Source organism: Nansenia antarctica (assembly GCF_963989245.1).
Source record: "Nansenia antarctica genome assembly, chromosome: 18".
Classification (NCBI taxonomy): domain Eukaryota; kingdom Metazoa; phylum Chordata; class Actinopteri; order Argentiniformes; family Microstomatidae; genus Nansenia; species Nansenia antarctica.
The window spans coordinates 10,608,029-10,620,528 of NC_137691.1; the positions used below are offsets into that span (position 1 = coordinate 10,608,029).

The window sequence follows — 12,500 nt, forward strand, 5'->3', positions numbered from 1 at the left end:
TGTTTATATCCTGGATGGAGGGAAGCTAACATCCACTGATCCAGTGATGCGCTCAGCTGTCCACACCACCCTCTGTAGCGCTCGAGGGCAGCCTCTGTGTGGTTGAGGGCAGCGCAGTTGCCATGCCAGGCAGTGATGCACCCAGTCAGTATACTCTGGGTAGTGCTTCTGTAGAAGGCCCGCAGGATCTGGGAAATACGGTGTGGGATGACTTCAAGCTCGGGTGTCTTCCTAATTTATTTTTCAAGCTTTTTGTTCACGTGAACAAGCAAGTAAACCTGGGGTAGTGGTGGCCTAGTAGAGGGGTAGCGGTGGTCTAGTGGATAGTGAGTTGGACCGGTGATCAGACGGTGATGAGTTCAAATCCCACCTGGGAACACCGCTACTAGTGTGTCCTTGAGTAAGTAAGCCCTAAGTTACTCCAGGGAGACTGTCCCTGTAATCTCTAATTGTAAATCGCTTGGATAAAAGCTTCTACTGGTTAAAATGTAAGTAAACAAAACCAGTGTTTCTAGTTAGGACTTTAACCTGCTAAACGTATAATTCAATACTTGTCAAACCACTTGTATGGACGACACTCTGCTTGTATGGACTACACTCTGCTTGTATGGACTACACTCTGTTCTCCAGAGAGTCACACCTGGAGTGTGTGAATCTACCTGCAGGCTCATGCTGAATTCTCACTGTAAGAGACAGTCCCCAGATCTGCAAAAGAGATCAGCTATGATCTTCAACTTCAGGGCCTAATACTGTACCTTCAGCTCCCATAAGGAAGGGTGTGTGTGTCGTGTGTGTCGTGTGTGTGTGTGTGTGTGTGTGTCTCCTGGCACAGCAGTATATCTTTTTGACAGGAGATTGGACATGTTTATGGATGTAGGTGAGTGAGGGTGTGTTTATGGGTGTATGAGAGTGAGGGTGTGTTTATGGGTGTATGTGATGAATGAGGGTATGTACGATGATCATTGTTTTTATGATACTTCACAGTATTAGCGCTGAAGCCAGTCAGGCTGATGAGGAAGTATGGTGTACTTCCACTAAGGAAGGAGGGACATCACTCCGCAGGCCTTGACCAATAAAGCTTCACATTATTTACGACCCGACCTGGTATAGAGTACACTGTGCAGGGGAAAACATCCAGATAAACACTGATTTGTTGGAACCAAATCACACACACACACACACACACACACACACACACACACACACACACACACACACACCAACTCCTGCTTGGTCCCTTAGCGGTTGTAAAATCAATACTAGGGAACGGACACCAACACAGAGATCCCAGAAACACTGAAAAAGGCCAGGCGTTGAGTTACACACTGTAGACACACACACACACACACACACACACACACACACACACACAGTTGTTGTACCGCTCTGTTGAATAATTGAATGACTATGATTGGTGGTGTGGTGTTGTTGTGATGTCAGCGATCAGCGGGATTGATCAGTGATCAATGATGGCAGCTTTCGACAGTGTGGATCCACCAATACTCAACCTTCCCTCTTTCTCTCTCCCTCCTTCTCTCTTTCTCCCTCCTTCTCTCGTTCTCTCCTCCTCTCCTCCTCTCCAGTCAAAATGACCCAAACGGACCAGCTGGACATCCAGTGATCCAGATCCAGCTGGAAGAAACCGGACCAATACACACATACCTGCAGTGAGTAGAACCTCTGACCTTAACACAACCTTATTGTAACCTAACCCTAACCAATACCCACCTGCATTGAACATGACAATAACCCTATAACAATCTTACTGTAACCTAATATGTAACCTAACTATCCAATACACTCCCCTGCACTGAGTAAATCCAATCCTAACCTTAAAAAACCCTCACTGTAACGTTACAATAATCAATGTACACCACACAAGCCGGCAGTGAGCAAAGCCGAATGCCACAACCGAAGTGTAACCTAATCCCAACCGATACCCACATTTCTTCTTCACATTCTTATAGAGGCTTAATCTGATCCTAACCTTGACACACCCTAACAATCATATCCATTTCATACATACAGTACAGTACCCACAGAGAGTTAACACTAGAACAGCCATGGGTGGGGTCATTAAGACCAAGTGAGTAATAAAAAAATGTATACCTTTGCACTCGATCAAATTTCAGGACCCTCCTTTTCATTTTCCTATATATGTGCGTTCTACCACCCAGTATCCTTACATTTTCTAAATCACATCAGGATAAGCCTGTATAAAGTTTTTTTGCTGTTTTTCTTTGTAGGAGGCAGGCTAGCTTCCCATACTAAAGACTATGGTCATTTGACACCCTGAGGCGGCTCTTATAGTAGGTGAAATCGGCACGGCTGTCCTAGTGTTAAACTTATCACAAAACCTACATTGTGAGATGTAGCCCAACTCTAACCTTAATGCAACCATGCCAATTTGTGATGGATTCGTAGCGTATTGCTTTTAGATCGAATATTGAATTGCTATCACTAGAATTGCATTGCTTTTAGTTGGAGTATTGAATTGCTGCTAGAGTATTGCACTACTGTGTGGTAGAGTATATAGATTGAATATTTAATTGCTATCAGGAGGAATATTGCATTGCTTTTAGTTAGAGTAATGAATGGCTGCTAGATTATTCCACTGCTAAGTTAGAGTATTGCACTGCTGTGCAGTAGAGTATTGTACTCCTGTGAGCTGGAGTGTTGCTGTTCCAAGGATGAATTAATCATCCCATTCATTCAGCATAGAGAGAATCTGACACCAAGCGAGAAGTTCACACACTTATCATAAAGTCACACCCACATACACACACACACACACACACACACACACACACACACACACACACACACACACACACACACACACACACACACACACACTCACACACACACACACACACACACACACACACACACACACCCACATACCCACATACACACACACACACACACACACACACACACACACACACACACACACACACACATCTAATGTACTCAGCTTCTTGTAAGTTAGCCTGCCTCATACACAGAAAAACTGCAAAATAGCTTCATACTACAGTAGTGGCTTGTTCAACTGGTCGCCTGCTGTTGGCTGCCCGTAGGCTTGTTAACTGTATGAAACTGTAACTTGTTAAATGCATGTTTGTTGTTTTATTGTATTGTATTCTATTACGTTTGTGTGCAAGTGTGTACGGTACATGTGTAGTTATCTATGTTAGGACATCCTATTTGTGTGTGTGTGTGTGTGTGAGAGAGAGAGAGATGGTGTATGTGGAGGAGGTCAACTACAGTACAAAAATGACTACTCTTTCATACATGGTTATGAATTGTCACGTGTGTGTCTAATCCATTTCAGGAACTCCATTTACATTCTTAATTCCATAGACTTTTCCACAGACTTTTACTGAGCCTTTTAATTTTTTTATTTTAATAACCATGTACAAATTATTGTCAAGAACAGATAAACCACATGTCACATGTTAGACGCACACGACATACATAATGGATAACCATGTTAGTCGGCATTTTCGGTCCTCACTGTTTGTGTACTGTAGTCGACCTCTTGACCTCCTCCACATTTGCTTTTCTCTTTCTCTCATGCACACACACACACACACACACACACACCCACAAACACACACTAACACACACACACACACACACACACACACACACACACACACACACACACACACACACACACACTGAATTAACTGGATCAACATTGTTTAACTTCCCACGATGAGATCTCACTCAAGCATAATTATAGAGCATAATTATGATTTATGAATATGCTTCTCTTATATTATTACTTGTTATCATTATGCTCTTATTAATTTTGTATTACTACTACTACTTAAACAGAATAATTAAGTATTGAGTAGTCACGTGGGCACCGTTCGTTCAATCAGTAAGATTGAGTCACACAAGAAACCTAATTTAATTGAAATATTGTTTGTTAGTAATATCTTGCTGTCTGACTAAACAAGAATAACACTTGACGGGGCGCTTAGGTGGCGTAGTGGATTAAGCGCTGACCATGTACCGCAGGGCTCCCGGTTCGATTCCAGCTGTGGACATATCCTGCATGTCATCCCTTCTCTCTCTCTGACCCATCCTTCCTGTCATATTCTCTACTATATCTGTCATTAAAAAAAGAAAAATATGAGTGGGACTGCCCCACTCAGAAAAAATAACTTGGAGCTTGCTAAAGTTTCTCAGGGCCTCCTTACATTGCTGCATGTGCAAATCCAGTCCGAAAATCCTGATGCATGAACGAAATCCATGGTTTCTGGTCTTTTTTTAGAAGCATTGAAATTAAACAGATATTTTACCCCAAAATCATTGTTTGTATAATTCTCTTCAGTCCACTGTTGATATTATCAAAAATATCTATATTTTGCAAGCATCATACAGTCGATGTCCTAATAGTATGCCTGTTTACTTCCTGGAAAACTCTCATGAATCAACCACTCACCCTTTCTCTCTCTCTCTCTCTCTCTCTCTCTCTCTCTCTCTCTCTCTCTCTCTCTCTCTCTCTCTCTCTCTCTCTCTCTCTCTCTCTCTCTCGCTCTCGCTCTCGCTCTCGCTCTCTCTCTCTCTCTCTCTCTCTCTGTAGGAGTTCTGATTTGGACATGAATGGGAAGGCGGGAGGGAGAGGTCCTGTGAGTCCTGTTGACGTCAACTCAAACTCAAACAGCGCAAACATGGTGTCAGACCTGTCCCCAGAGTCCCAGCCCTACACACCGCGGGTCAGTATCACACACACACACACACACACACACACACACACACACACACACACACACACACACACTACATGAATAATTTAGTGAACCTCTGTTCCCTCCCTTCTTCCCTCCTTTCTCCCTCTCCAGGCCTCTCGCACACCAAAGAAAGCCGCCACATTTGGAAAGCGCTCCAACTCCATGCGCCGGAATCCCAAAGCTGAGGTGGCTAAGCAGGGTTGGCTATCGAAGCAGGTAACTCAGCTTCAGACACTACACTGCATACTACACCACTACAATGAAATGTTGAAAGATTATAGCCATAGTTATCAATAATTGGACATACAAATTGGCCCCATAGCTGTTCCGGTGTTTCGTGCCTGACAAGGAAATCAATGTTTGATATTCAAACCCAGGTCAACCCAGGTCAACCTTCTCACATAACAGCCCAACAGGCTCTGTACACAAGTGTAGTTTTGAATGTGTCCCCAAAGGCCAGCATATCAGTTTCCGGTTTTACTTCCAGTCTCCGTCATCAACAAACAATAACAATGTCACTTTTTTGCCTAAAAAAACATTTGAACGATGTCCACCGTGTCGTTGATGTCTGTTCAAATGTGACATGTCATGCAAATATTGCCATAAGACCCTCTAGGTTTTCACTCGGTTAGCAAAGCTAGCTTAGCAGGCGAACTACAAGCCAACCTCCTCAATCAATCATTCAAAACACCTTTAACACCATCTACATATGAAATACCTTTAGGGTGTATGCCTTGTCTAACATGTCAACAAACACTAAGGTGTTTGTTGACATGTCACTAACCTGAAAGAATAATAGAAATAAAAAAAAGGTGAGCTGGCTGTCCAACTTTGGGGGGTATCTGTCCAGCTGACCTTTGGGGGTCAGTCTAGTGACAATGTGATCTGATACCCGAGTGTAAAACTGCCGTTTCTCTCCTACACAACGAACACACCTGTCGGCTCTGAGACATACTCATAGATAATATATATGTTACGGTACATGTGGGAAAACTAGGGTTAGGGTTAGGTGCTAGGGTGCTACGGTTAAGGTTAGGGTTAGGACTAGGGGTAGGGGTAGGGTTAGGATTAGGGTTAGGGGTAGGATTAGACATGCCAGCATGTACCAAGTCACCCTAACACCTAACCCTAACCCTAGTTTTCCCACATGTACCGTGTTCCTACATGTACCGTAACATATATATTATAATAGACTAATACTTACTTACTTACTTACGCCTATCGCTCCTTTTGGAGGAGCATAGGCCGTCGACAACAGTTCTCCAGGGTCCTCTGTCCTGTGCTTTGCTTTCCAGCTGTTTCCATGTTAGTCCACTCTGTGGACTAATAGATAAGGAAAAAGATTGGTTTCAGAAGTTATTAGAATAAAAAATGAATATAATAAAGTAGCTGGCTGGACTTAAATGAGCAGTCGGCTGTTTGGCCGGCAGCCAGCGGTTATGAAGATCTCTGTGTGTTATAGCGACTTGAAGCTGAACAAAGTGGCACACAACAGTGCTTAATGGAGCCACACTTCACTGAAATGTGTACAAATCTCGTACATTGTACTTCCCATTGTTCGTACCTGCAGCAGAACTACTACTTGTGCACAGAGCCTACACACTGTACAGTAGTTCTGTCACCAAACTCATATCCTCTCACGCTGTTTTGGCCCAGTTATTTCTCCTCCTCAAAATGTGTTTATGTTCAGTATCCCACCTCATCTCATGTTGTTTGGCTGTTGTGTAAACTGTTGTGTCTACTCAACTGGGTCTTATCCATCTGGGTTCATCTCATTCAACTGTATCTCCTCACTGGGGCGTCATCCATCTCATAGAGTTGTTGGTGTTGTCGTTCTTACCTCTGTCTCCCTGTAGGCCAGCAGTGGGGTCAAACAGTGGAACAAGAGGTGGTTCGTCCTGACAGACCGATGTCTCTTCTACTACAAAGGTTGGTTTACTTTACACTGATATCAATACTACTGTATATCAATTTGGGGTATTTCTATCAAATGGACCCACTACCACATCCATGGAGGGTACAGCATTCATTTTAATTTCCCATAAGTTATAATCTTTGTTATCTACTTTTATTGGAAAGGTTTTCCCTTCCTTTTGAGGAAATGTGATAATGAAATAGAGATAGTGTTTAGAGTGGAGTAGTACTTTATTCATTCTTAAGGGGAAGTTCGTTTTTAGTTTCAGGTATGCAACGCACCACAGGTAAAAATAGAAAGAAAGTACACTCCCACGCAATACATAAGCCCCAAAACCACTAAATTCAAAAACCCCAAATAGTGCAGTGCCATAAAACACATGATAGAGAGAGGAATCGGATGAGGTTGGAATGCTTTAAAGCAGGGGTCGGCAATAGGCGGCCCGCGGGCCATTGCTGGCCCATCACCAATAATATTTGGCCCAGCAGAATATTTTGAGAATCCACTCTTTTTTTTTTTTTTTTTTTTTTTTTACAATATCGGACCGACAGTCCCACATATAGCGCCTATAATGTCCGAATAGAGAATCTACCTCCACCTGAATAATGCTTATTGTACTTTTATCCATGTTGAGAGTGAATGACACAGGGACAGACAATCAGGCAGCGGGGTGCACCGAAGCGCACTGACGCTGAACCCCTCATAGTGAATCATAAGTAGGTGGACAACGTGTAGTGCTGAAATAGCCGTGTGTGGTTTGAAAAAAATAACACCAGCTCAGTAAATAATTCAAACGTAATGTTTACGTATATGTGACTGCAACACACATTGCACATTGAACAGTAACAAAGCAAATTCAGTTTAATATTCTGAAAAACATTGACAACAAAATCGGTGAAAAAAAGAAAAGAAAGAAAAGTAATCCGCTTATGCGAGGGGTGGTGGTGCATAGGCCTATGCTCCTGAAACGACAGAGCAAACACGCTATTAGGGATAATAATTACAATGAGCCATTCATTCAAAATATAAAAAATACAATTAGGTTATTAAATACAATAACGACAGGCTTGGTACTCACTTAATGTGAAAAGTGGCATCTCCCATCGGTCAGTATTTGCTTGATATCTGGTTATATGGACGTCACTTTAATCCGCAGGCAGTTCTCAAGTTTTTTTTTGCATCAATCGATTCCTCTCGTGCGTCTTTATCACATTCATTGAGGAAAAGGACGACTCGCATGTATAGAAAGGGAACATTGTGAGCACGGAAGATGTGAGTCTCACAACGGCTTTGCGTTGATGAAACCAGGTAGGATGAACATTATAGTTCGCTGTCCATTCCTCTTTAAATGCCCTGTTTTCACCGTCAACTTTCCTCTTTACACCTTTGGAGAGTGACATGATGTTTCTCTTGCTAGTTAGCAGGTTAAATGTTTAGCTAACTTCACCCGGCAGGCAAACAACCAATCCAATAATAATGTGACCTTGTCTGGGAGGAGGGGGGAATCATTCAGAATGAAAGTATGTTAAATAATTATTAGAATAAGCTAGGCTGCGCTACATCGTCAGTCCACACATTTATTATTCAAAACTATGGAAAAGGGTGAAACTACGTTTCAACGTTGTTGAGAATCACAACATAAACTTGCTAGTCAAGCCAAAATACTGCAACGTAATGGATTGGACTGCTACCTAGTTAGCTACAACACTACTTTACATTGTTACCTAGTTAACTACAACACTACTTTACATTGTTACCTAGTTAACTACAACACTACTTTACATTGTTACCTAGTTAACTACAACACTACTTTACATTGTTACCTAGTTAACTACAACACTACTTTACATTGTTACCTAGTTAACTACAACACTACTTTACATTGTTACCTAGTTAACTAGAACACTACTTTACATTGTTACCTAGTTAACTAGAACACTACTTTACATTGTTACCTAGTTAACTACAACACTACTTTACATTGTTACCTAGTTAACTACAACACTACTTTACATTGTTATCTAGTTAACTAGAACACTACTTTACATTGTTACCTAGTTAACTACAACACTACTTTACATTGTTAGCAGGCTCACAAAACAAGCTGTGTTAGTTGACTAGCGATGTGTACATTTTTCGAAAGAAAAGTCAAAGCATTAGAACGTGTCACATTTTTTAACAATCAATTACTTATGAATGAATGAATGAATGAATGGAATTAATGAATGGTCTTTATTGTCATTGCTACAGTACAGGTACCAAACAACGAAATTTAGGAGGGGTGGCTCTGTCAGGGAAAAACCTTCCGCTGGGCAAAAGCTACCGGGGTGCGGCCTAACGCGTCACGACCAGCTGGCACGCGCACGCGTCACGACCAGCTGGCGAGTGTTTTTGAAACCTCCGTTTTGGCCGCCATTAGCGAAAAGCTTTAATTTGCCTCTACAAGTGTTAATATGTCATTTTATGAAGTTTTAATATGTTTTCAGGCGAGAAAGTAACCATATATATTCACAAAATGTATCCGGTTTATCAAAATAACCCGTTTATATAAAGAAAGAAACGGAGGTCTGATCAGCAGATCATTTCTCATAAAGTTGCAAACGCAACTTGAGCCCTGGACTAAGCATCCTAATATGTCATTTTATGAAGTTTTAATATGTTTTCAGGCGAGAAAGTAACCATATATATTCACAAAATGTATCCGGTTTATCAAAATAACCCGTTTATATAAAGAAAGAAACGGAGGTCTGATCAGCAGATCATTTCTCATAAAGTTGCAAACGCAACTCAGCAATTCAACTTAATAAAAATAATGCGCGTTTCGTTCAAGATCCATTAGAGTAGGACATGTACAGTTATGATAAGTACAGTCATATGTAACTTTTGGACTAGTATAGTAGTTGATATTGTAATAAAACGTGCCAATGTCAGACGATGAACAAACACACCACGAGTCCACACTGATTCAGAAAACAGAATAAACTTTATATATAAATACACAACACTTCAGGGGGATAACGTTTGCAAAAGAACTGTACAGGTTACAATCAGGTATATAATAATAGTTAGGGAGTAACATATCATTCACAAATTCAACAATAATAGAACCAGTATACGTATGTTACACAGTCAACTGTTAAGTGGGACAATGACAATCAACGGCCTAATCTCATCTTAAACCTCACCAAAACTCTCAGGGTGGGTGTAGGATGGAGAGAGGAGAAGGCAGGGTAGGTGTAGGATGGAGAGAGGAGAAGGCAGGGTGGGTGTAGGATGGAGAGAGAGAGAGGAGAAGGCAGGGTGGGTGTAGGATGGAGAGAGAGGAGAAGGCAGGGTAGGTGTAGGATGGAGAGAGAGAGGAGAAGACAGGGTAGGTGTAGGATGGAGAGAGAGAGAGGGGAAGGCAGGGTGGGTGTAGGATGGAGAGAGAGAGGAGAAGGCAGGGTAGGTGTAGGATGGAGAGAGAGAGAGGAGAAGGCAGGGTGGGTGTAGGATGGAGAGAGAGGAGAAGACAGGGTAGGTGTAGGATGGAGAGAGAGAGAAGACAGGGTAGGTGTAGGATGGAGAGAGAGGAGAAGACAGGGTAGGTGTAGGATGGAGAGAGAGAAGACAGGGTAGGTGTAGGATGGAGAGAGAGAGGAGAAGGCAGGGTAGGTGTAGGATGGAGAGAGAGAGGAGAAGGCAGGGTGGGTGTAGGATGGAGAGAGAGAGAAGGCAGGGTGGGTGTAGGATGGAGAGAGAGAGAGGAGAAGGCAGGGTGGGTGTAGGATGGAGAGAGAGAGGAGAAGGCAGGGTAGGTGTAGGATGGAGAGAGAGAAGGCAGGGTGGGTGTAGGATGGAGAGAGAGAAGGCAGGGTAGGTGTAGGATGGAGAGAGAGAGAGGAGAAGGCAGGGTAGGTGTAGGATGGAGAGAGAGAGGAGAAGGCAGGGTAGGTGTAGGATGGAGAGAGAGAAGGCAGGGTAGGTGTAGGATGGAGAGAGAGAGGAGAAGGCAGGGTAGGTGTAGGATGGAGAGAGTATTTTCCAGATTGTACACAGATAGCCCTGCTATGTCCTGTCTGGTGTAACAACAACAAATGCGAGGCGATGTGCATCAACACACACAGACCCCTGGGTTAGCCACATAGCCACATAGCTGCTAAGCTGCCTGACAACCATGTAGGAAGCTAACCTGCTACTGCTAGTCATCGGATGTGTGATCTAACCTACCTAACGACGGATCGGTGTGTGTTTTGGTTAGGGTGTGTGATCTGTGGTTCGTTAAGCAGATGATTACATGGCGAACATGTGTGAACATGCGTGTGTGTGTGTGTGTGTGTGTGTGTGTGTTAGCTCGGGTGTGTGAACATGCGTGTGTGTGTGTGTTAGCAGCTCGGGTGGCTAAACGCGACGTTTCATGGTTTTGGTGCGTTGCGTTCTGGCTTTAAGATCAGTTAACTAACTAACCATTAACCACTAGTTCACCAGTCATTAATCACCAGTTAGTCGTTTCACTGGACAGAAACAGCTTTGTGGGGATGGTTAAACAGTAACCTGTACGTTCTCTCTCTCCATCCTACACCCACCCTGCCTTCTCCTCTCTCTCTCCATCCTACACCCACCCTGCCTTCTCCTCTCTCTCTCCATCCTACACCTACCCTGCCTTCTCCTCTCTCTCTCCATCCTACACCTACCCTGCCTTCTCTCTCTCCATCCTACACCCACCCTGCCTTCTCCTCTCTCTCTCCATCCTACACCCACCCTGCCTTCTCTCTCTCCATCCTACACCCACCCTGCCTTCTCCTCTCTCTCTCCATCCTACACCCACCCTGCCTTCTCTCTCTCCATCCTACACCCACCCTGTCTTCTCTCTCTACCCTACACCTACCCTGCCTTCTCCTCTCTCTCTCCATCCTACACCCACCCTGCCTTCTCCTCTCTCTCTCTCCATCCTACACCCACCCTGCCTTCTCTCTCTCTCCATCCTACACCTACCCTGCCTTCTCCTCTCTCCATCCTACACCCACCCTGCCTTTTCCTCTCTCTCTCCATCCTACACCTACCCTGCCTTCTCCTCTCTCTCTCCATCCTACACCTACCCTGCCTTCTCCTCTCTCTCCATCCTACACCTACCCTGCCTTCTCCTCTCTCTCCATCCTACACCTACCCTGCCTTCTCTCTCTCCATCCTACACCTACCCTGCCTTCTCCTCTCTCTCTCCATCCTACACCTACCCTGCCTTCTCTCTCCATCCTACACCCACCCTGCCTTCTCTCTCTCTCCATCCTACACCCACCCTGTCTTCTCCTCTCTCTCTCCATCCTACACCCACCCTGCCTTCTCCTCTCTCTCTCTCCATCCTACACCCACCCTGCCTTCTCCTCTCTCCATCCTACACCTACCCTGCCTTCTCCTCTCTCCATCCCACACCCACCCTGAGAGTTTTGGTGAGGTTTAAGATGAGATTAGGCCGTTGATTGTCATTGTCCCACTTAACAGTTGACTGTGTAACATACGTATACTGGTTCTATTATTGTTGAATTTGTGAATGATATGTTACTCCCTAACTATTATTATATACCTGATTGTAACCTGTACAGTTCTTTTGCAAACGTTATCCCCCTGAAGTGTTGTGTATTTATATATAAAGTTTATTCTGTTTTCTGAATCAGTGTGGACTCGTGGTGTGTTTGTTCATCGTCTGACATTGGCACGTTTTATTACAATATCAACTACTATACTAGTCCAAAAGTTACATATGACTGTACTTATCATAACTGTACATGTCCTACTCTAATGGATCTTGAACGAAACGCGCATTATTTTTATTAAGTTGAATTGCTGAGTTGCGTTTGCAACTT

The 12,500-nt window shown here is 43.5% G+C and overlaps 1 protein-coding gene across 1 annotated transcript in view; it reads left to right on the forward strand.

Moving 5' to 3' along the window:
* plekha6 (pleckstrin homology domain containing, family A member 6) overlaps positions 1-12,500 on the forward strand; it is an 84,692-nt gene that overhangs the window by 23,782 nt on the left and 48,410 nt on the right. The window contains 4 exon segments of the mRNA XM_080547888.1: positions 1,584-1,667; positions 4,598-4,730; positions 4,857-4,961; positions 6,602-6,674. Coding sequence (XP_080404014.1) covers positions 1,584-1,667; positions 4,598-4,730; positions 4,857-4,961; positions 6,602-6,674 — 395 coding nt within the window.